Source organism: Poromitra crassiceps (assembly GCF_964638095.1).
Source record: "Poromitra crassiceps genome assembly, chromosome: 21".
NCBI lineage: Eukaryota > Metazoa > Chordata > Actinopteri > Beryciformes > Melamphaidae > Poromitra > Poromitra crassiceps.
Genome location: NC_139638.1, coordinates 26,751,281 through 26,776,910, shown reverse-complemented (window position 1 = coordinate 26,776,910; position 25,630 = coordinate 26,751,281). Strand labels below are relative to the sequence as shown.

Here is a 25,630-nt window from a genome sequence, read left to right as displayed (position 1 = left end):
TAGCTTCCTCCTAGCTTCTCCGCTCTTCCCACACACAACCTTCCCTCTCAGGTTCCACGCACCAACTTCCCGAGCTGTTCCCCTCTCTCACAGCTCCCCTCCCCCCAGCCAATCACAGGTGAATCCCTCTCTCACCCCACCCACTGGCTACATGTCGCCTTCACAGACCCCCCCGTAACTCCCCATGCACAGAACAGTACAACACACAACAGCAGCACACAAACCCAACCCGTTACATATTGATAGGATGAATTTATTATAATAAGAAAATATCTTGTCTTAATGGAAACAAATATCTGCCTAACTTATGAGCAGAGTAAATGGTTATGAGACCATCTGTCACAGATTGAGTTGGCCTTGAGCGATGTTTCTCGCATCTGCTTGTAGGGTCTTGTCGTCACTTCACTGTTGGGGGAGGATTGTTGTCATTTTTCGGTGGCTAGCCCATAACGCTAGCTAGCCGTCTGATTTTCTCTCCGACATACTTTGATCTTGCAGGTTGGTCACATGTTATATTAAACGGTTTATGCCTAGCAAAGCTGACAAAGCAATTCAAAGCATTAATAAAAGTAGTTGTCAAGATGAAGTGTCGTCAAATGTGAAAGTTGGAGGCGAATGTCAGTTAACGTTAGTTAGCTTACTAACGCTAACAGGTTAGCTTGCTAGACATCATCACTAGCCAAGCTGTCGCCTAAACGCTAGCTAGCTTGCTGCGGGTAGCTGATTAACTAGCTTATCTCGTTAGCCAACAGCCAGTTGTCGTTAGCGTTAACGCTACGTTTAGTTACTAGCTAGTTACTGTAGACGGATCAGAGGCTGTGTACGTTAAACACAATGAGAGTTTAACGCACAACGACAACACCCTCACGTTACTAGATATATTCTGGGCTGAACTTCGTTTCCGACCAAGACTCACGTCTAGATTTCTCCGATAGTCGGGAGGGGGGCGACTCGGGGGTTGTTGTTGTTGTTGATAAATGAATGTTGGTGTTGGGGATAAATGACTGTTGTTGTTTTGAAAGTAATAAAATGCCATGCCAGTGTGCCTCTGACAGTGACTGTACTGTACTGTACTGTACTGTACTGCACTGCACTCAACAGGAAGAGTTTACCCGAGAATTTTTCACAAGACGTTTCTCACAGTGGCTGGCCAGCTAACACTGCTATTGTTTGAGATGTTCTCTAGCCTGAAAGAATAGCCCGTGCCGTGTATCTCTACTTTACATAGCATTATACAGTGGCAGGGCGTGCACAATGACATCATCATGATGCACAATGACATCATCACGATGCACAATGACATCATCATGATGCACATCTTTCTGCCAGCAGGACTGGGAGCCCAGAGTGACCAGGTTGCACGTGAATGCTGTGGTGCAGTCATTCACTGTAACACACCAGTCCTGAAACTCTCAGCTGTCGGTCTCGAATTAGACCCATTATGAGTGGGGTGTGTCAGGTTATTTATGGGTGCAGAGGGCCAGAAAGATATTAGATACTGACGTAATGCGTGCACGTCAGGATCTCCGTCATAGATGTTCTGCAACGTCTCTTGAGCTGGAGTGTGTTTTCTGTGTATGCAGTATCTTAAATTGAATATTTAATGAGCAACATCTGTGGCAAGGAATGTGGTCTTGCTCTAGCTCTTACCGAATCTCATTTCAAGTATCAAATTCCTACCTTGCTGCAGTTACTTTAAATTGGCTTTGACGTAGCACTATATCCACCTAACATGTTGACCAGGATGTTAGAATGGACTGTGGCCCAGCTCTGCCAGATAGCCTGGTGTTGGAGATCTTCCTACGTCTACCCCATGATGCCGTGCTGACAGCTGGTCTGACCTGCAGACAGTGGCTGGCTGTGTCCAGAGATGAGTTCCTGTGGAGGGAGCTGTTCTACAGCTACTACCGCATCCCCCGCTCCGTACCCCGCCACCCAGGTGCAGATCTCACTCGTTTATTTCACGGAGGAAGTCATATCCATTTTCAAATCAGACATTCAGCAATATGTTATACAATTATTTATTAGAAAAACACATTGTCACACTGCTTAACACTTGCTTTGTCTATAGATGTCTCGGCCAAGTTCAACACTGATGCAATAATGACTCCCAATCTTGTCTTTGTGCAGCGGCCGTGTCATGGTATAGGGAGTTCAAGCGTCTGTTTGACTGTATCCCCTGTGTGGAGGTTCAGACCCTGAGAGAGCACCATGACCAAGTCCTCCACCTGGCCTTCTCCCACAGGGGTCACCGTTTCTCCTCCTGCTCCAAAGACTGCACTGTCAAGGTAGGGGATTAACCCACCCTGGGAAATGGTTTTGGACCAAGATTCTACAGGTTTTCATTTTTTTTAACCTTTATTTATCCAGGAGAGGACCACTGAGAGTACATAAAAAACATTAAAATCGCATAAAAATCGCAGATGCAGACAAATCATATTACATTACAGCCACACTAATTAGCACACCCCACAGTCAGAGGAGAGGGAACTAGCCTCATGAGGTAAGGTAAGGGTACTTTATTGTCCCAGTGGGGAAACTCTTTTTCAGTTAGATTCATTCAGGGGGTAACATTACATAAACAAATTACAAACACCAATTTATCACAGTATTTGCCCAATCCCTTATCCCTTACATGGTGGTTAAATAGGGAAGTGAGCCACTGAAGTGTCCTCTGACCCATCAGGGTGTAATTTGACAGATTCCACTGAGCCAAACTTATTTATTATTTATGTATTGCTTGTGTCAGGTAGTTTTCAAATCATTGTTTGGTTTTTGAATCCATGTATGCTCAACCACTTATCACTCACTCACTCATCTCCACCTCTCTGTCTGCTGGCCTGTGGCGATGGATCAGCTGTGGGACACGGAGTGTCCGGATGGCACCATCTCCTTGGTGCACAGCTCCAGCATGCGTCAGTTCAACTGGGGCTACACCCAGTACTCTCAGTTCAATGCCGACGACAGCCTGCTGCTAGTGTCCGGCGTCTACATAGGCCCGCACCAGTCCTGCTCTGGAGAAATCGCCGTCATCAGCCTGGGTAGGACCCACATAAGCACACAAGGAAGGGGCTCTCATGTTACCTGTACTGTAATTATATATATATATATATTAGGGGTGTCAAAAATAATCGATTATAAGATGCATCGCGATGCGGACGTGCACGATTCTGCATCGATTCACAAATGCCCAAAATCGAAAAAGTACATGCAGTTCAGATCAGGATCAGAATCAGAAAGACTTTAATGATCCCCGGGGGGAAATTGGGACAAGTTACAGTAGCTCGCTCACAGAACACACATAGCATAAAATAAACAGTAGTAAATGCAATATTAAGCAAAATTGTTGTTGTTGTTGTTTAGTTGGATCATAATACAATGCAATTCCAAATGCACTTTTATTTTAAAAGTAGCCACACAGTGAGAAAAAAGAAAGTGAGAAAAAATAAATCATGTATTGGGGAAAAAAAGTGATGCATCGATTTAAGATGCATCGAGATGCATCGAGAATCGAATCGAATCGTAGCCCTCTGAATCATAATCGAATCGAATCGTGAGGCCAGTGAAGATTCACAGCCCTAATATATATATATATATATATATGTATACTGTATATATATATATATATATATATATATAACATCAAGGATTCCACAAAAGGAGTACTTTAAGTGCGGTGTAAGTTTTGGTCAGCGCCGGTACCTACAGACTGAGGTTAAATTGGCCATGCTAGCATCACCTCTGTGTGATGTCGCTGTAGCATTCTTGAACAGGTGTAAAAAAAATAATGATTTAAACCTAAATATTCATCAGAGTGTTTTTGTGTGTGTATTTGTGTTCCGTCTCTATGCGTGTGTTTCCATCTGTCCCACCCTCCCTGTACCATGCCACAACCCCTGTACCATGCCACAACCGCAGACAATTACACGCTGTTGTCGCGGGTCAGGAACAAGCCCTATGACGTGTTTGGCTGCTGGCTGAATGAGACCCACTTGATCTCGGGGAACCTGCATTGGATCGGCAACATGACCTCCTGCTCTGTGCTCTGGCTCAATAAAGCCTTCCAGGTGAGACCCAATGCAGCTCCGCAAACTCCAATCAACTGTTATGTTCTCCCATGCAGATTGAGCAGGTACAGGAGGAACTTCTTTTGGCCTGCATCATGTCATTGGAGTACATTATTGTTAGGAACATCTCAGAACAACTGAAATGTTGTTGGTGATGAGCAGCTAGTTTAAAGGAACACTTCATTTATTTATTTTATTTTTTACCATATCGCCATATACAGTAATTGTCCTCACTAATACTGTACATCAGGGATACTCTACTTGCTTTGCTCGGGGGCCACTTTTGTGAAATGATAGGAGGCCAGGGGCCAGTTAATAAACAAACAAGAAACATTTTTCTGTAGCGGATTGTAGGTTTTTGGGGTGTCAGCCAGAGTTTAGTCTGACAATGTTGTGTGCACACCGGATAGTTAGTTAGGTTAAGTTAGTACATACATAAGTGCCTGGGTAGCAAGCAGACGGCGGTATTTGACAATTTAGCAGCTAAATCATAGATTATTGAAAGATATTCCATATTCCAGACTGAAATGCTATAACAGAAGTGGAGTATTGACCAGAATGACATGAAAATGTTGGACACTTATTCAGCGGGTATCTTGCATGTTGCGTTCAGGTGCACTGTAAAAAAAAAAAAAAAAAATTGTTTGCAATTCCATCGCGGGCCGCCAGTTGAGTATCACTGCTGTACATGGTACAGTATGAGACGGCACCATCATGTCCGTCTACTCGCTCTGTGTCTCGGAGATGGGCTGTAGGAAGTCACAAAAATCTAATTTCCAATTTGTAGGAACTACAGTCGCTCTCTTCCTGGATTCTCGTCTGACTGTGACCAGGAATAGAGCGGTTGTAGTTTCTACGATTTGGAAATCTGAACCTGGTTTGGGCAAAATACATAGACATACATATGTCTATAATCATCAAGGCCTGGGGACTGCAGCTTGCCCCCTGTGTTCATTAAAGAAATGTGTTAAACATTTATATGATACATTTCTTTGCAAGTATGTAAATGTGATTCAAGTGTTTGCGCAGCTCCAACATTATTAAAACATTATTCAGTCACATTCATTTCCCCATTTACCAGCATGTCCTTTCTCCTCTCCTTCGTTTCCCCTCTAGGATATTGAATCGGAGAATGTCAATGTTGTCAAGCGCCTTTTCAAGATCCAGAACGTCAATGCCAGCACCATCCGCACAGTGATGGTGGCCCACTGCAGGCGCCATGACACCCCAGACTTGCTGCTGGACTACGAGGCTCAGTCGCAGGCCCGCGCCCAGGCCCAAAGCCAGGGGGTGCAGCAGCACCAGCCCCTTCTGTTTGACCTGGGTGCCACTGACAGTGAGGAAGAAGAGGAGGAAGAGCAGGATGAGGAGCGGCACAAAGAAATCAGGCCACATGGTCCTCGCCTCCCCCAGCAGACCCTCTCAGGTCTGGAGCATGTGATACAGGTGAGCAATAAAGCTTGACACAATTCAGCTTCTGATAAACCCACCTCTATGTCCATGCAGTACTGTATATGAAATAGATTATAGTGGGTTGCAATCATGAACTGAACTCCTCAGGAAATGTCTTCACATTTGGCTCAAACGTCAAAGTCTGGACAGACATGCTTGCCGACTGCTGACTTGTTGGCCGAGGCATATAACCGCGGTGCGGTCGTTCTAGTTTCACTATAATTCCATCCATAAGTAACACAACGATAGAATGTATGACTATTTTGGAAAACATACCGAAAAAAATAACCTCCTTGGCGGAGGTTATAACTGATGGAACATTTTTTTCAATTCCATGCACTGAGCCTCCCCTGAAACCGTTTGGAGTCCCCGTGAGGAGACCCGCCTCCTTCTTTGAAACCCTCTGGTGTAGATCTTCCACCCCGACCACGCCTGTGAATAATTTGACTACTTAACCCCGCCCATTTCGGTGCAAAGGGACAAATTTGCGCCGTCAAATTAGGACACGCCTCCAACTGTGCCAACATGTTAATTGCCTTAGCGTCACTGCTGCGCCACAATACACAATAGGGGGCTTTGAACTTCCTCATCCTCTCTCTGCTTCCCTCTGGCTCCTCCCCCTCTCTCTGCTTCCCTCTGGCATCAGGGTCGTCAGAGTATCGGGGTCCGGGATTTGGCGATTGAGCGCACGCTAGCCCGGATGATGGGCAGAGCCCACACGAAGGCCCCCGTCCCCAGCCTCATCGGCTCCTCTGCCCCCGGGGAGGGAGAGGACATGACCTACCTGCTCTTCACCACTGGCAGCCTTACGTACTCCCCTCACCAGATAGGTACGGTGGCTTCCGCACCGCTGCAATAAAGCCAAAGCAACGAATCCATTCATTTCTGAAATGTTGTACCAGGAGAATTCCATTCACGGATGTCAGACATCTCACAGTAGTCTTTCTCCCCTCCAGGTATTAAGCGGATCATGCCTGATCAGATGACCACATGTGGGCCTGTCCTCGGGGAGGAGCGGAGTTCAGAGGAGTTCTTTGATTCGCTGGACCATGTGATTGACATCCACGGTCACATCATTGGTATGGGTCTTTCTCCAGACCACAGGTGAGTGGCTGACAGTGTTGGGGGGTAACCCATTACAAAAGTAACATATTACATGTAATATATTACTTTTAGCAGTAACTCAGTAATATAACTTATTATTTATAGGATTTCAGTAATATTATACCAGTTACTTTGTCAAGTAACTCAAGTTACAAATTGAGTTACATCTTATTAAATCAAAGCACATATTAAAAAAAGATACAATCATTTCCTAATCAAACTGTGTGTTTCATGCAAATAACCACTATAGATGACAATCACAAAGGAAAAGAATAACATTTAGAATTTTGGATTGTTTACACTGACTTCAAGGCGGTTGACATTATTTTTCGGGATGGTTCCGGGGCGGCGATGTCATTCTGCTGCTGCTGTTGTTTTGGTAAAAGTAATGCAAACGTAGTGTAATAAGTAATGAGTTACTCTACACAGAAAGTAATATTGTAAAGTAACTTATTACTTTCAAATGAAAGTAACTAGTAGTATATGTAGTATATTACATTTTGAAAGTAACTTGCCCAACACTGGTATATACAGTGTCTTTTAATGTACCAAACAATAGCAGGTCTTAAAATTAGACCTTGATGCTGGCTCAGTAAAGTGTAGGATGTTCACTTGCAGCATTAGGTGCTCATGTCACATTTCTCAGTGTTTCAGATTCCTGCACACCTGTGTGACTCTAACTTTACTCCTCCATCAACTCATCAGGTATCTTTATGTGAACAGCCGGGCGTGGCCGGCAGGATGTGTGATCTCTGACCCCATGTCCCCGCCCCCCATCGCCGAGGAGATCGACCTGCATGTCATCGACCTGAAGAGCCTGAGGGAAGAGAGGAGGAGCCTGCGCGCCCACCGAGCCTTCACACCCAACGACGAGTGCTTCTTCATATTCCTAGACGTCAGCAGAGACTTTGTTGCCAGGTGGGTTACTGACTGTCAGTGTCCAGTGAGTCCTGCACTAAGTCACAGAAACAATTGGATTTTTCTCATAGACATGAAGTATTTTACATTTGCATGATTAAAGGTGAGGTTTCATTCAGGGGTTGTGAAACATTTTCTATGCCTGGGACTTTTGTAAAAAAACAAACCTAGAAACAGAACATTCATGTGAATCATTGAGATGATATCTCCTATGGACAGTGGACATGGTCCTGAAGAGACTACATCATGTCTTTTGAAAATGTATTCAGAGCAAAAAGCTAATTCGCTGGCCATGATGAAATGAAATGATGTCAAAGTGAATACCTAACTAACTGACTTATTTCCTCTCATAGTGGAGCGGAGGACAAGCATGGCTACATCTGGGACCGCCACTACAACATCTGCCTAGCACGCCTGGCCCACGACGACGTGGTCAACTCTGTGGCCTTCAGCACCGCCGACCAGGAGCTGCTGCTGTCTGCCAGCGACGACTCCACCATTAAGGTGTGGCGTTCCCCACGCATGGTGCGCCTGGCACAGACCCCCGCCCGGCCCCAGAGGCCCCGCAGCCTCCTCTCCTCCTGGCTGGGCCGCAGCAGGAACGCCACGGCGGCCAGCGGAAAACCTTGAGTCAGGTTGGAAAATACTCAGGGAGGGAGGGAGAGGGACGAGGACGGCTTGACCTCTTTGGTGTGAATAGACACTCCTTGTATAAACGTATGTACAGTGTGGTACAGTAATGTGCTTTGGCTCGAGCTCACGTTGTTGTTATGACCCACAGCAGTGGTGTCTTCAGTTAACAGGACACAGTGACACTGGATGTGAGGTGACTCAGGGTTAGACACAAGGGGGCGCTATTGCAACAACAATGAACAGAAATCACCATACTCTCTGTTACTATTAAGCTTTGGGTGATATGAATGTTCTCAAGCCAGATAGAAGATAGATCCAACAGTTAAGTGTACAGACATCCAGACTTGTTCTCCACAAGAAGGTTCTATCTGTCTTTATTTTTTAATGTTGCGCCTGAACAGGGCCCGGTCAAGGAGGGTTTCTCCCCCATGATGAAAGTCAGACAGGATTACGAACACAGACCCTCTGGACTTAAGGTGTAAATGTAAATGTGTTGGAGAGATGGCACCTCATGATCACTGCTGTCATCTCCTGCCCAACAAAGGCAAAGTGCAGTCAATTTTCTTTTCTTCAGTAATATTGAATATATTGCAAGTTGTCTATCTTGTTTATAAACATGACTCTCGTCTCAAAACGTGATTTTCAGCACACCAGAATTCGAATGGGAGGGAGGAAAATATTTAAATGCATTTATTGCCATCTGCCTTGGTTCTCCAAGATGTCCCATTGTTTATGTGCCCCAGAAATATTAGATCAGTTATTGAGTAATTTCATGTTGAATAGTCATTGAGGAACAGTTAAGCTGAAGAATGAACTGAAAATGGAATAATGGAATAATAGTAATATTATTAACACTTTAAATTGTAGGTGGACTGACACTGAATGGTTGGATTTGTTAACCACACACTTCAATCAACGTGGAGGGGTTGGGGGGGCTTGTTATCAGGCTAATTACTGGGCCTAAGTGGATTTACTGTTGATTTTAAAGATGACTCCATCTGCAAATAAGATACAAATTGAAACTATTCATTGGTTCATTCATTAGTAGCTGCTGTTCGCTGTTGTATCAGAACAAGGTCATAATTTAATTTATGGAAAGGCACACTGGGATTCTGAGAAGTAAGTCAAGTTTATTTGTTTTGAGGAATGGATGCCTTCTGTGCTTTGCCATGTTTTTTAAGTTTTTGTCTACATCTGATAGAAGGTATGTTTAGTTTTTAAGATGATTTGTTTTTCCCACTGCAGATACAAAATCCCCGTCATTATTATGGACAACTTGGAACCTGTCTGAATAAAATCTGGAAGAAATCTTAGGTCATTTCCCTGCCACACTATTCACGTGTCCCTTGTTTGAGTCACTGCTTCTATGTAGAATTTTAACAGTGGGATGGAGTTGAGAATGACATCATCAGTATTTGAATATAAATTAGAATTAATTTACTCTTAAATTCACTTGCACCTTATTTAAAAGTGAATGATATAACATCCAATAAATAAATACACGGTTTTATTAAAGCTGTACTACCGTTAAAGGAATGATGTGAAACGATTGTCTTAAAACATTATTCTGAGCAAACAAGGAAAAATTCAACAGGGAATACATGGCTATAACATGGTGACTTCAGTTCACACAAAATATATTGGAAAACTTTGTTTCAGTGCTCATATGTTTAAAAATTTTTTAAAGACAGCACTCCAAGTTTAAAGATATATTGTCACACAATGGACGTTTTGAGCCAACGCCCTTCTTCAGCGTGTAATGGCAATTAAGCTACATACAGGTGATACACAGGTGCCACTAATTATAGGTCTCTACCGGCACTATCAGTGTAGACCAGCAGAGGGAGTCAGCAAAGTCAATGCAGGTACAATAACTGAAACAACAAAATGCATAGAAAACACAAAAACATTCACAGAAAACAAACAAAAGACATCTCCTCATTAAGCCCCTTAAAGATGAGGGTATCAAGGGAGTAACACAAAGATTTTTAGCATATAACTCAAAAGAATCATCAGAATCACAGATACGTTTAATCCTCAATAATTGACTATATGGTAGACTTCTCTTTAATGCTGGTGAATGAAAACTGCTGAATTGTAAGAAAGTGTTTCTATCGGTTTCCTTTCTGTAAACCTCAGTATGTACAGAGGATCCATGTTTCTTCACCAAAACATCCAAGAAAGAAATCTGTTCCAAATCATAACATAATGTACACTTAATGGATTCCTTTCTTGAGTTAAAAAAGCATGAAATTGAGAGCGCGTTATCTTTGATTTTCTAAGTGCTCATATGTTAAAATGTGCTTCATGTGCTCACGTGTGTACTTATATAAAATGTGATAGCATACAGAATAACTTTGTTGAATAGCATCCGTTATGCAAAAGTTCATTCCAGGCAACAAAACCCAAAACCTTTCAGTTCTGTTTTAGGACTAGGTGACACTTTGTCTGGTTCACCCACTTGAGACATGAGTGGGGACAATGATGCCATCCAAGATGGTCTCCAAGCAGGAGCTGTGGTGATGTGTGTGTGTGTGTGTGTGTGTGTGTGTGTGTGTGTGTGTGTGTGTGTGTGTGTGTGTGGCGGGGGAGGGTTCAAAGCTTCATTGGAGTCATCAGGTGGGCACCCTCCTTCACCGGTGTTTCCATTGATTTCTCTTTGAGAGAGTAGTTTCATCTGACCCACCTAAGATTTACCACAAGGGCAGGTTCGTTTTGATCTCACTTTTTCCCCAGTATGCGTGTGTGTGAAGAACTTGGATGCGTGAAATGATTACCTTTGAACATAGCATAACAATGTAATGTATACAATTATTTTTGGGTTGACCGTTTGTTGTGTTATTGAACTGGCTGCATCTGCCACATCTGTAGCTTTCCTTTAATTCAGGTCAAAAGCATTGAATAAAACAGCAAAGTGTTGTTGTGTTTGGACATTCTGTTTACATGGCAACGGCTTTATTGGGGCCTGAAAACACAAAAGAGTGAACCCAGGTTCCAGAGCCTTTATCACCGCCGTGTAAAAGTGACAAAACACAATTCAGTGACCACACGACCCCCCTTTGTCATGGAAGACTCTAATGAAAGACAATGGCTGAGTTTCCCAACAAAGAAGCTTCTTAAGAGTTAAGAAGCTTCTTAAGAAGTTAAGAAGCTTCTCAAGGAGTTAAGAAGGCTCCAAAGAAGTGTTTCCCAAACGCCTTCTTAACAGCCTTCTTAACACATCGCTAAAGAAGGCTCTTAAGAAGCATCTTAACTGGAGCTGTCCACCATCTCGATGTGAGAGGTCCTCTGCAGCCCACTAGATGGCACTCTGAGCCCACCAGTGGGCCACGACCCAGTGGTTGAGAAACACTGTTGTAGAAAAACCTAATCGTGGTCATGTTAAACAATAACTTCTTCTATTACACATTATTTATTTCAGACATGGACTGCAGTCCAAATTGCTTTATATACACAGCATACAACAAAATTGCAAGAAACACTACAGAATTTAAGCGACCTTGGGTTCTGTGAAAGGTGCTATATAAATCCACAACATTCTTATTATAAAAGGAATCCATTCTGATTAGAGGAATATAGCCTACGGTAAAACATTTAAAACACAAGTAACCATACATACAGGGGAGATTTTCAAGTGTTCCCCAATTTTAAACACTAAAGGGTGCAATCGGGAAACGCGTTGGCTTCGTTGGCTTCTTACGGGAGCCTTAAGAAGGGTCAAAGAAGCTTCTTAGCGCTAAGAAGCTTTTGGGAAACACATGCCTTCGTAACGAAAGATCATCTTAGGCTAAGAAGCAATTGGGAAGCACGTTTGGTTCTTAAGGGGGCCTTAAGAAGGGTCTAAGAAGCTTCTTAGCGCTAAGAAGCTTTTGGGAAACCCAGCCAATATAGGAGCATTCGACTACTAGTCCATCAATATAGCCTTATGGCACAAGTGAATTGCATTCACATTCAACAAACAGTCTGATAATGAGTTGCTAAAAACACATAATGTGCGATGCCCGCTATTAACATTCGTGCATAATAGTCGTTTGCATATATACGGTAGATATAGGCTGAGTTTCCCAACAAAGAAGCTTCTTAAGAGTTAAGAAGCTTCTTAAGGCGTTAAGAAGCTTCTTAAGGCGTTAAGAAGGCTCCAAAGAAGTGTTTCCCAAACACCTTCTTAACAGAAGAGAAGAAAAAGAAAAAAAAGGCTCTTAAGAAGCATCTTAACTGGAGCTGTCCACCATCTCGATGTGAGAGGTCCTCTGCGGCCCACTTGATGGCACTCTGAGCCCACCAGTGGGCCACGACCCAGTGGTTGAGAAACACTGTTGTAGAATAACCTAATCGTGGTCATGTTAAACAAGAACTTCTTCTATTAAACATTATTTATTTCAGACATGGACTGCAGTTCAAATTGCTTTATATACACAGCATACAACAAAATTGCAAGAAACACCACAGAATTTAAGCGACCTTGGGTTCTGTGAAAGGTGCTATATAAATCCACAAGATTCTTATTATAAAAGGAATCCATTCTGATTAGAGGAATATAGCCTACGGTAAAACATTTAAAACACAAGTAACCATAGGCCTACATACAGGGGAGATTTTCAAGTGTTCCCCAATTTTAAACACTAAAGGCTAAAGGGTGCATGAAAGAAAGGAAAAAGGGAAAAACACAAGAGGAACAGTGGACACAAGTATCTCCTTTTGCCTGACGCGGCTGGATTTGTCAGTGTTTCGTCATTAAGAAGGTGTTAAGAATGCCCCAGACCCTTCTTACAAAACCTTCTTAACGAAAGATCATCTTAGCGCTAAGAAGCTTTTGGGAAACGCAGCCTTCTTAACGGAAGATAATTTTAGGCTAAGAAGCAATCGGGAAACGCGTTGGCTTCGTTGGCTTCTTACGGGAGCCTTAAGAAGGGTCAAAGAAGCTTCTTAGCGCTAAGAAGCTTTTGGGAAACGCATGCCTTCGTAAAGAAGCAATTGGGAAACGCGTTTGCTTCTTAAGGGGGCCTTAAGAAGGGTTAAATTAGCTTCTTAGCGCTAAGAAGCTTTTGGGAAACCCAGCCATAATCATTTGTTTAAGTCAAACATTGGTCTCCATATTGTTCTCTCACTGTGTGGTGCAATTATTGATTATTTGTCTCACAACTTCTGCCTGTTCCTTAGTTACATTCCCTTCAATTGCCATCATTATTCCCCCTGCCACTCCCCCCATTATTCCCCCTGCCACTGCCTCTACCACACTACCTCGTTTTAAACCTTCCGACGCCCCAGCAAGTACTCCTCCTACTACTACACCAATAACTTTGTATTTAGTAATAAATGCATTATCTCTCTCAGCTTTGGCTCTAGCTTCAGCTTCCTTCTCTTTTCTATACTTCTCTGCTTCTTCCTCCCTTCCATCTTTCCTCAGCCTCTCCTCCTCCCTGAGTCTCTCCTCTTCGCTCGCCTTCAGAATCTCTCTCTTCTCCTCTTCAATCACTGCTTCAGCCTCCTTGAACATCTCAGTGGTGTAGTAAGCTCCTCCATTCTTTGCCACCATCTTATCAATCTTCTGCAGCAGCTCTGTGACCTGAGATGGATTCTTATCCTCATTGTCAACTACATGATATCCACCACTGCACTGATCTGTGAATTCTTTAAGTTTTTCACTGCTACTGATAAATTGTTCAATCGTTTTTCCCTTCAGCACGCTTCCATGTGTGAACAGCACCATTGTGTGCTGGACTGCCTCAGCACCAAATATCTCCTGAATCAGCTCCACTGCCTTCTGCTCCTCCTGACTGAATCTGGCTGCCAGGGATATGACCACCAGAAACACATGGGGACCAGGAGAAGACAGACAGATACACAGCTTAATCTCCTTAATGACATCATCTTCCGTTTCACATGTGTCAAACAGACCTGGAGTGTCAATGACAGACACCTCTCTCCCCTCAACTGTCTCTTTGTATTTGTCACAGCATTTTGTAATAGAGGCTAAAGAGTAATCTGATTTAAATTTCTCTTTCCCCAGGATGGTGTTTCCTGATGCACTCTTCCCAGCTCCAGTCTTTCCCACCAGCACTATCCTCAGATCTTTGCTCTCCTTTTGTCCTGTGGAAGAACAAGTGCACTTCAGTTCAATCTGTCACTTTTTTTCCTTCCTGATTTCCCCCCTCATTTTCTCCCCAATTGTACTTGGCCAATTTCCCTGTCGCTGCTCCACCCCCTCTGCCGATCTGGGGAGAGCCGTAGACTAGCACCATGCTTCCTCTGACACACAACATCGCCTTCCTTCCTTCCCTTTATATTTATATAGTGCCAAATCACAAGAGTTATCTCAAGGCACTTTACAAATAGAGGTAGAAGACCAGGCTCTTTATTTCAGCCACACAACAACTGAAACAATAGACCCTTTTCACGGGGGCCATTTTGTGTAGAAAAGGCAGGGTAAACACAGGTGCAAGCAAAACACTAATGAGGGTTTCCAACTTACATGATTAGAATTTGGAAACCCTCATTAGTGTTTTGCTTGCACCTGTGTTTATTCTGCCTTTTGATACAAAATGGCCCTCGTGAAAAGGGTCTATTCTCACATGTACTGGTTATTTTACTGCACATGTCATGTCGCAGTTTAAACTATTTCCCAACAAGAGTATGCACTTGGTGATGGCAGCAAGGAAAGACTTGAGCAGCTAAACACGATATGAGTTTGGTCATATTCCAAAAAGTGCTCCCATTGTACATGGGCATTGTCTCTAGAGTCTCCGCCCTAGAAATGTGGATTTCTAGTTATATGGCTATCTAAATAAACAATCTTGACTCACTTCAAATGACTCACCCCACTGAGCAATTTCACGTCTAAAGACGTTTATAAAACATCTATTCAACATCTATTTGTCTCTAGACGACGTATCTAGATTAAGGCTATTGAAGGTTTAAAAGTGAAAGTTTAGTAGACGTCTAGTCTTAGCCTAGACGTCTATAGATGTTTTTAGACATTGAATAAACATCTATGTAAAAATAAATTACATTTTGAAAGTAACTTGCCCAACACTGTTGATTGGTATCGGGCTCTCTTGATTGGTCCAGGCACGGGTCCATCCTTGCTTGCTGTGTTGCAGTGACAGAATCATATGACAAAAATTAAACAGTTATAACCTACTGTAAACACGAGGGGGTGTGAAGCACTTTAAACATTTACAGGTTTTATGCATTTTATAGGCTATTAAAAGATGGTCTAAAACTCGGCTAAACGTAGACCCAAAATCCTGGTCTAATCGTGGTCTATATCAGAGCTAAACCACTGCTCAGTGGGGAATCGGTGTACGACCAAAAATAAAAAGTTATAGTGTAAACACAAGGGTATACAGTGGTTTTGTTACACATTTACAGGTGTTTATGCATTTTTAAATGTCTTCTGAAGTTGTTAAAACATTGTCTAAAACTCGGCTAAACGTAGATCCAAAATCCTGGTCTAACCGTGGTGTATATCAGAGCTAAACCATAGAGGCGAGCTTGAAATGAGGTCTAAAGACGTCTATTGCTCAGTGGGACCCCACTACACAATTGTGTTTCAGGAATGGGAGTGGGAGAGCACCGCTTAACAGCGAGGGAGAAGCCATGCTAGTTTAAAAGCCACTGAATGGACCGAGAGGAGCTTCAAGTCACTCCGGGTTTTGACAACAAGATTTAGAACAGCTGCTGCTCTGTAGATATTGGTTTACATATCATTATTATGCCTCACAGAAATCTCCACATATATAGTGTAGCACAAGGTAGTTTCAGGGTTGGTTATGACATTGTTTATTGAAGGTTTAAATCCTGTACTGTTGGTTCGTATATAAAAGGTACCAATATAACAGCATTTCAATGGAGTGCAGCAGGAATGAGCCCTAAAACCTAGAAGTTAACATCGCCTGGCGACTGGAAGTTGATGGGATTTCCGTATGGGGGTTTTGGTTAGATGCCTGAAATAAGTTCTGTGGTTAATTAAAGTTGATGAAACTGAGACCTTGTGTTCAACAAGATCATCTTCACAAATGAGGAGCCCTTTTAGGGCTTTTGAAGCGTTTTGTGGCTATCACAGTTTTTGTGATCACACTTTCATTTGAGCTTATAAGAATGGTTTTCTTGGTATTAGGTTAAAGGGATAGTTCAGTTTGTTTGAAGTGGGGTCCTATGAGGTACTCTCATACAGTCAGTGCACTGGGTAAAGCACTCTGGACGCATCGCCCACCGAGATAGGAGAACTGCACTCCAGCTGCAACAGGCACAGAGAGCTGTCTGCTGAGTGTGATGGGGGCCAAGAGCAAAAACATACAAAACAACAGAAAGAATACATAAAGTGCTTCCATACTGCTCACCTGGCATAATGCAAGTCTCCACAAGCCCTGTGATGCCAAGTTGACTTGAAAATATGTCATTTACACCCTGTTTTTAGCTGAAATCGTCACTGGAGCTAGCAGCTGAAAGTTCAACAACTAGGGTACAACCTTGCTACAGTGACGATTTCAGCTAAAAACAGGGTGTAAATGACATCTTTTCAAGTCAACTTGGCATCTCAGGGCTTGTGGGAGACTTGCATTATGCCAGGTGAGCAGTATGGAAGCATTTCATGTATTTTTTCTGTTGTTTTGTATGTTTTTGCTCTTGGCCCCCATCACACTCAGCAGACAGCTCTCTGTGCCTGTTGCAGCTGGAGTGCAGTTCTCCTATCTCGGTGGGCGATGCGTCCGGAGTGCTTTACCCAGTACACTGACTGTATGAGAGTACCTCATAGGACCCCACTTCAAACAAACTGAACTATCCCTTTAATGATTTAAAATAATGTAACATTGGTATTAGTCTGCCATTTGACATTTGAATATTTTGAATAGATGTTTTGTAAACCTTCAGCTCATGCATTCTTATTGAACTGAGTAATGTGCTACAGTTTCTTTATTTCCACTATGAGTGAGGTTGATTAAAGAAGTGTAGAGAAGATACACTTTTCTCCTCTTTTATAGGAATTCATATCTTTTTTGGGTAACACTTCATAATACTGTAACACAAAAAATGGGTAGTTACTGAGGAACGAGTAAGGAATGAACCATTAGTTCATGAATAGTTAATGATTAGTTGATAGGTAGTTCCTTAATGGTAGTTACTTAAGAACTGACCATTAGTTACCATGTTAACGAACCAGTAAGTAATGATTACTTCCCTAAAAAATTTTTTTTTTCATTTGTTTTCATTCACTAGTTCATTAATAGTTAATCGGTAGTTCCTTAAAGATCCTTAATGGTAGTTACTTAAGAACTGACCATTAGTTCCCATGATAGTTACTTAAGAACTGACCATTAGTTACCATGTTAATGAACCAGTAAGTAATGATTACTTCCTTAATTTTCTTTTAAATATTTCACTAGTTCATGAACAGGTAGTTCCTTAAGAACTGACTATTACTTACCATGTTAGTGCATCATTACTTCCTGCTTACTTTACCATTAGTTCCCATGTTTGTGCCCCCTCAAGTAAAGCAGTACATCTTACCGAGTTGTTAGTAAGGAATGCACCATTACTTCCTGCTTACTTTAACATTACTTAACATGTTTGTGCCCCCTCAAGTAAAGCAGTACATCTTACTGAGTAGTTACTAAGGAATACACCATTACTTCCTGCTTACTTTACCATTACTTAACATGTTTGTGCCCCCTCAAGTAAAGCAGTACATCTTACTGAGTTGTTAATAAGGAATACACCATTACTTCCTGCTTACTTTACCATTACTTAACATGTTTGTGCCCCCTCAAGTAATGGTAAAGTATGCAGGAAGTAATGGTGTATTCCTTAGTAACAACTCAGTAAGATGTACTGCTTTACTTGAGGGGTCACACACATGTTAAGTAATTGTAAAGTAAGCAGGAAGTAATGGTGTATTCCTTAGTAACAACTCAGTAAGATGTACTGCTTTATTTGAGGGGGCACAAACATGTTAAGTAATGGTAAAGTAAGCAGGAAGTAATGGTGTATCCCTTAGTAACAACTCAGGAAGATGTACTGCTTTACTTGAGGGGGCACAAACATGTTAAGTAATGGTAAAGTAAGCAGGAAGTAATGGTGTATTCCTTAGTAACTACTCAGTAAGATGTACTGCTTTACTTGAGGGGGCACAAACATGTTAAGTAATGGTAAAGTAAGCAGGAAGTAATGGTGCATTCCTTACTAACAACTCTGTAAGATGTACTGCTTTACTTGAGGGGGCACAAACATGGGAACTAATGGTAAAGTAAGCAGGAAGTAATGATGCACTAACATGGTAAGTAATAGTCAGTTCTTAAGGAACTACCTGTTCATGAACTAGTGAAATATAAAATAAATAAATAAGGAAGTAATCATTACTTACTGGTTCATTAACATGGTAACTAATGGTCAGTTCTTAAGTAACTACCATGGGAACTAATGGTCAGTTCTTAAGTAAGTGTAGTCTTAGACTGAATTTCAATCATGGAAGACCAAAAGGCATAGGTAGACACCCCATGCTGTCATACCCCTCAGCCCAAATGACGTCACCATCTCCGACGTCACCTTCTCTATGACGTCACCTTTGCAGGGTGACGTCAGTTGCCCAAATGACATCAGTTATGACATCACAAATGCCCTTCTCCCAAATGACATCAGTTATGACATCAGTTATGACATCATAAATGCCCTTCTCCTGGTACTATATAAAGCCCCATCACCACAGCTTAAATCACACTTGTGCAGTCATCACTCACCTCTTGCCAGCATCCCGCATTCATCCAGCATCTCCAGAGCAAAAGCTTCACCCCACCACCTCCCCAGATCACCACCAATGTCATGACTCCTGTTGGAAACAAATCCCCTTAGGGGGGATTTTCTATCTCATACAGCACTGACGCCCCCCTCTCTCATAGCAAGAGGAGCGTCACATCATGGAGTCATACGCCATACTCAAACTGTCTATTCTGATTCAATAAAGATTGTTAAAATGTCTTACAAGTCTCTCATGATTGAACTACCATTAAGGATCTTTAAGGAACTACCGATTAACTATTAATGAACTTGTGAATGAAAACAAATGAAAAAAAATTTTTTTTAGGGAAGTAATCATTACTTACTGGTTCGTTAACATGGTAACTAATGGTCAGTTCTTAAGTAACTACCATTAAGGAACTACCTATCAACTACTCATTAACTATTCATGAACTAATGGTTCGTTCCTTACTCGTTCCTCAGTAACTACCCATTTTTTGTGTTACAGTATTATGAAGTGTTACCCTTTTTTGCAATCAGTGATTTTGGTAGGCTACATGTCTAAACAGAATCTTTCACTCACAGCATCAGATTGTTCTTTCTAGTATATACTGTACACTGCATTTAACAAGCTAAAGTCACATCACATTGTTTTAGTACATCATGCAATGTGAATATTTTGATTTTATCAAGGAGAAAACACGCACATCCAAATCCAGATTGGGCAGGTGCCAAGCTCAAAGGTGAACAAGCAGTAGCCTACAAAATGAATAAAAATCTCGCACACTGCGTGGGCTCCAGTTTCAGTATTTTTATTTTAACAACCAAAAAGTGACGTTTCGAGCATCAAGCTCTTCGTCAGACTGGCATAGGACAGTGAGACACCATCTTAACCCTAGAACACGTCGGGTGATTTTCACCCGGACAATTTAATTCACGTGATTTTCATTGTTTTGCTGCTGTCTGAGGTGGGCGGGTCCTGGCTTGGGTACCTTCAGGATGCTCACTGACGTCATTGAATGTAGGTGTGTTTCCCTGCTCCCATTCATGGTTTTTTCTACCGGCTACGTGTTCGGGTGATTTTCACCCGACGATAGAGGGTAAAATATCTTCAGGTTAGGTTTAGGGTTATTGTGGTGACTTGTGTGGTGATTTTCACCACACAAGTCCCATGAATGGGTGGACCAAAGGAGAAGTTGGGAGCTCCTTTTTTATTGTTTTGGGAATTTCTTAGTAACGATTACCTAATTTTTCACGAATTTTGCATATTTTTTATAGTGTCCCCCATAATACATTTTTTCTTTTTTTTTTAATATATATTTCACATTGAAAAATAAAAGAAGAGTACCTCAATTTGTCATGTATTGTTGTACTTTAACACATTCACTGCCAGCTAGGGGTGTCACGATACACTCAGTTCACGATACGATACGTATCACGATACTGGGTTCACGATAACGATACGATACGATACGATTTTAACAATATTTTTTTAAACTTGAATAATGACAATATATGACTGGAAAAGTAGTATTTTATTTGAAATGCACAAATACAAAACATGCTGTTGTGGGAAATTGTTATTACAATAACAACTAGAAAAAACATGAGATTGGAGATAAGGCTTATCTTGAAATAGAATGAGTTACACCGTCACTTAGATTTACTTTGAACTAAAAGGTTTCTCAGCAGTATAAATTCTCATTATGCATCTTCAGTTTTTCTTCAAACTCAAACAACAAGACTTTTCTTAGTCTATTTTTTATGCATCTTCAGTTTTTCCTGTCAAGTAAACAGTTTTGCCAGAAACTCAATTGAATGGTTTCTCTCCTGTATAACTTCTCATGTGTCTCTTCAGAGACTTGTTCAACTGAACTACTTTCCACACATTGAACTTCAACAAACAAAGACGTTTCTTTGTCTATTTTTGATTTTTTTTTTTTTTTTTTTCACGATATGAGATTTCATCTCAACGATACATATCGTGACGTTTTACTATCGCGAAATTTCGTGGGACGATATATTGTGACACCCCTACTGCCAGCTGTTTTTTTTTTTACTGTAGGTAGCTTCTGCCAGAGGGATTTTTTGAGGATTCTGGCTCATCTTTCAAGACCTGAGGATTCTTTTCTGCTAAGATTTTGTGAACACAAAATATCTAAAAAGAACTAATAGAATGTGTGCTTTCTCTGTCTAAAAGAGTTAGTTTGTAGAGTTAGTAGTTATGTAGGCATTAGCACTTGAATACAGCATGGTTTCAGCGTCTGAAAATTTAAGCTGAGATAAATAGCTTTTTGTGAAATTCAATAGAACAGTCACTTTAACCATTCATTTTTGGCATCAGTAAGACGTCAGACATCTAAACAATAGTTTTGAACAGTAATTTCCTCCATAACAGCAGGAAACACCCCTCTCCTTCAAACTCCTCCCTCCGTGTGTGTTCTTCTTGGCTGCAGCGGGCGTGTCACAAGCTCGTTTCTGTTGCTGCTGCTGCTGCTCCTGTCTGCTGGCGGCCGCTGGGCAAGTCTGGATGGGCTCGCTCGTTTCTTGCGGTTTCGGTTGAGAGCTTTGATGAAGCTTTTGCGATTCTGGTCTTATTTATGCTGCGTGTTTCAAAGTGTGTTCCACCTGTAATCTATTATGCAAATTTGCAATCCCTCACCGCCAGCAATCAGCGCGAAAGCGAAAGCGTTTTCGCCAATCCATTCTACAGTATGAGAATGGTTTCATCGCGCGTTCCCCTGCAGTTTTGGCTCTGCTTTTTCTAGTCTGGGAGAGCACTGTCGCCACTTAGTGGGTCGGTGGAATGGGTTGTACACGTTCGGTGGCTTCAATATTTATATAAGAGATGTAAAAGGGTTAGATGCACATCCCACGGTCAAAAAAAAAAAAACGTCATTTTTGACGTATTAACACGTCATTGGCAGTCAACCGTTGGATTTTTTTTTACGTATTAACACGTCATTGGCAGTGAACGTGTTAAGACATTTTGATGAGAAGTATGTTTTATGGGGTATATTGCATCGGGTGAAATACACCCGACATTATGATGGTGTGACTTTAAATCACGTTAGTGTTCTAGGGTTAAATGCATACATTGAGGTCACATGATACAATTACAATGCAATCATGCAGGATTACCCAATCATGGGTTACAGCTGTGGTTACATGGTCAGAGGTCAGGTGAACTTCTTAGAAGTACTAATTCTAAACAATATACATGAAAACAACTAGAGACCATGAAGCATGATAAATATTAAGGTTGTTCTTTGCATAAATCAATTTTGGTATAAGATACCATGTACCAAACAGGTGAAGTGTGACCATGTATGATCAAGAGTAAGAATACTACAATGAATGAATGAATGAATGAATATTTTATTTTCCTTTCTAACTATTCAAGATAGAGTGAAGGAGGGCAAGAAAAAGGAAAAGGATGTTAGCGGCTAGACAAGATGATGCAATTTACAATACAAACCACGTGAAGAATGCTTAGAAATTAAAACAAATTGAAACCATGTTGGTATGATCTATCTACAGTGCCACTATGCATAAGTTAGATGTTTCCTTCTGTTCCAGGCTTTATGGATATAATTAGATATTGCAAATGTATGGTTATTAAATAACAATTTAACAATATCGCTATCCAGGGACAGACCTACATGTGACAGTACTTTGTCAAAGAGTGTTTTTCTTAAGTCATCATAGAGTGGGCAGTACAGTAGAAAGTGGGTTTCATCCTCAACTACGTCAAGATCACAGTAGCCACATAGTCTTTCATCTACTTCAGTTCCAATGTACCATCCTGTTTCAATGCAGTGGTAATATCCCAGAACGAAACTGTGCACACAGAACATATGAAAATCAGTGACAGTATCAAAATGTGAAAGACAAAAGTAAGAATTAAAGTTCAAATTAAAGACTGTCACTAGGGTGTCCCAGACACCACAGTCAGGCTGAAAGGCTTCACGGGTGGGACTAAGCTATAGAGGCGCCTCCAAGTGTCTCATGGGTGCATTACAATAAAACAAAGCCTGAGACCAACAGTTTAGAGATACCAAATAGGAGTTTACATAACTATGTAGATCGAGACCAACAGTTTAGAGATACCAAATAGGAGTCTACATAACTATGTAGATCGAGACCAGCAGTTTAGAGATACCAAATAGGAGTCTACATAACTATGTAGATCAAGACCAGCAGTTTAGAGATATCAAGGAGTCTACATAACTATGTAGATCGAGACCAACAGTTTAGAGATATCAAGGAGGAGTGTGCATCAATGTGTAGACCAAGACCAGCAGTTTAGAGATACCAAATGGGAGTTTACATAACTATGTAGATCGAGAACAACAGTTTAGAGATACCAAATGGGAGTTTACATAACTATGTAGATCGAGACCAACAGTTTAGAGATACCAAATAGGAGTTTACATAACTATGTGTTGACATATGACATAGATATATATATTATATTGTATAACTCAATGGTGTACCTTAAACTGTGTTTATGGGAGTAGTTGCAACTACTCCCTTTATCCAGGAGGAGGCGCTGTTGCGCTGGGTATTGTCAATGTACAGTCGCATGATTGTGATGTCACTACCCTGTATATTGGGAGGTGAGTCCCAACATAGACATATATAAAGGCTAGATGGCTTAAGGCGGAGTCACCAGCGTCGTTGAAGCGCCGCCATCTTGCTACGGCAGGCTTTCTGGTACGTTCTATGGTAGCTGTTGGAGGGTGCACAGACAAAAATACTCATAACTCGCTGAAATCTTGACGGATTTACAAACGGTTTGGTTTATTACAAGCATATTCCGTTCCCGAGATACGGCAACAACAACAACAAAAAAACACTAAAAACACTATTTTTTTTGATGGGCTCCAAATTACACCAAAATTAAACCGAAGCATCTATGCCATGAGAGGGATTCAGGCACAAAGTTTCATGCAGTTTCATCCATTTCCCTAGGAGTTATGATCATCTGATGTGATAATACTAACCCAACAACAGATGCTCATAGCTCCTAGCAAAATGGATGAAACTGCATGAAACTAGGTGCGTGAATTCATCTCATGATGCTGATGCTTCGGTCTAAGTTTGGTGCAATTTGGAGCCAAAAATAATAATAAAATGTTAGCGTTTTTTTAACCCATAGATATATATAAAGCTGTGGTGCCGTAGCAAGATGGCCACCATGCGACGACGTCGCTCTCCATTGACCGGCAGCGCGGGTAAGCCATCTAGCCTTTATATATGTCTATGAGTCCCAAGCCCCCAGCAATAGACCCTTCTCACGGGGGCCATTTTGTGTCGAAAAGGCAGGATAAACACAGGTGCGAGCAAAACACTAATGAGGGTTTCCATCTTCCATGATTGGAAGTTTAGCCAAGTGTTAGCAGTTTAGTTAGTTTAGCATCGGGAGAACCGAGAGAAGCTAACAACAAGAGCTAAGCTAAGCTACCGAAAGCTACAAACAAAAAGAAGACATGGCGAATAGGCACAAGAGCAAGTGGCCCACGTTCGACGGGAACGCAGAGGAGTATGAACTCTGGGAAGAAAGGATGCTGTGTTGCATGCACGGAATAGGACTGAAAGAGACAATCCTTAGAGCATCCTCTGGAGAAATGAGCGCGGAACGGAAGGCTTTAGATGACAAGCTGAATGGAGACGCCTATTGTGAGCTAGCACCGCTACTCGACAATACGAGCTTGGGACTGATATTCAGAGACACAAAGGACAAGGGCCGAGAAAGTCTCAGAGTATTACGGGATCACTACATCGGAAAAGGTAGACCCCGAATTGTCACCCTGTGTACAATGACCGCGCTGAAGAAAGCTGATAACGAGACTGTAACGGAAGCACCGAGTGAGGGGCTAATGATGGCGATGGTCATGCGGGGATTACCGGAGAAGTACAAGCCGTTCACATTGATGGTGACACACGGTGACGCGGAGCTGACGTTGGGACAGTTCAAGGCGAAGTTGAGGAACTTCGAGGCCTCAGAAGATTCAGCCCCGGCCTCAGACGAGACGGGCGAAAGGGTGCTGAAGGTCCAAGCGACGCCAAAGAGAAAACCAGCCAAACGATTCACCCGCGACGGGGAAGGAGATCGCAACGGGCTGGTGTGTTGGCGATGCGGAGAGAAGGGCCACCGAAAGGATGACTGCACAAAGAAAGTTTGGTGTAGTTCCTGTTAAAAGCAAGGGGCACGCAGACAAGGCGTGCACAAAGAAAGACCGCGCTGATGGCGCTCGGTGCGCGCACGCACAAGATAGCAGCGACCGTGAGGCACTGCGGTGAAGCCAGCCTACTCTCGCTGTTGCCTCGTCAAGCCAGCCGCTCCTACATTTCAAGGGCGCCCTTATTGCAGACCTTACGGTAAATACACCGCGCGTTGACCAACTTCAGGGTTTCAAAATAAAATGTCAGGTTTTTGAAAGGCAATAACAGAGATGTGTCAAATTGTCGATGATTTTACCAGCCAGCCAGTGTATTCTACACTGATTTTGAGTCATTAGGTCACATGACCTGGAAGGTATTGAGCCGAAAATGCTTATTTTTCGATAAAGAAAATAATATGAAATATATGGAGTATTAAACTCCAATAAAAATAGGTGTGTCCTAACCAGGCTGTGCAGTAATGCCATTCTACATTGATTTTGAGTCATTAGGTCATATGACCTGGGAGTTATTGAGCCGAAAATGCTAATTTTTCC

The 25,630-nt window shown here is 42.0% G+C and overlaps 2 protein-coding genes and 1 long non-coding RNA gene across 3 annotated transcripts in view; 1 reads left to right on the top strand and 2 right to left on the bottom strand.

The window, feature by feature from the left end:
* The first annotated feature begins 417 nt into the window (after positions 1-417).
* LOC310795539 (F-box/WD repeat-containing protein 5-like) lies at positions 418-9,516 on the top strand. Its single transcript, XM_083657607.1, has 10 exons — positions 418-498; positions 1,744-1,939; positions 2,131-2,288; positions 2,858-3,041; positions 3,919-4,067; positions 5,184-5,513; positions 6,166-6,349; positions 6,476-6,623; positions 7,329-7,541; positions 7,895-9,516. Exons 2-10 carry the CDS (start codon positions 1,753-1,755, stop codon positions 8,169-8,171), a joined length of 1,830 nt encoding a protein of 609 aa, XP_083513733.1. The 5' UTR covers positions 418-498; positions 1,744-1,752; the 3' UTR covers positions 8,172-9,516.
* A 1,597-nt stretch (positions 9,517-11,113) lies between these two features.
* The window catches only part of LOC310795362 (GTPase IMAP family member 8-like), a gene marked incomplete at its 3' end in the record, with an annotated part of 49,932 nt that continues 35,415 nt past the window's right edge, over positions 11,114-25,630 (bottom strand). Inside the window, exons 4-6 of the mRNA XM_083657396.1 lie at positions 24,777-25,104; positions 13,428-14,264; positions 11,114-11,139 (exon numbers count right to left, since the gene is read on the bottom strand). Of these exons, the coding sequence (XP_083513522.1) occupies positions 11,114-11,139; positions 13,428-14,264; positions 24,777-25,104 (1,191 nt within the window). The remainder of the gene's footprint in view (positions 11,140-13,427; positions 14,265-24,776; positions 25,105-25,630) is intronic.
* Positions 15,210-15,558, bottom strand: LOC310795583. The gene is made up of 2 exons (XR_014553629.1): positions 15,342-15,558; positions 15,210-15,311 (listed from the first exon to the last, which is right to left on the bottom strand). It is a non-coding gene; the product is annotated as an uncharacterized lncRNA (long non-coding RNA).

Bases quoted from the DNA above. Each gene is read 5' to 3' on its own strand.
- LOC310795539 (XM_083657607.1), top strand. From the start codon at position 1,753: ATGGACTGTGGCCCAGCTCTGCCAGATAGCCTGGTGTTGGAGATCTTC. The intron at 2,289-2,857 runs GTAGGGGATTAA...GCGATGGATCAG, and splicing joins CCAAAGACTGCACTGTCAAG to CTGTGGGACACGGAGTGTCC. The intron at 6,350-6,475 runs GTACGGTGGCTT...TCTCCCCTCCAG, and splicing joins GTACTCCCCTCACCAGATAG to GTATTAAGCGGATCATGCCT.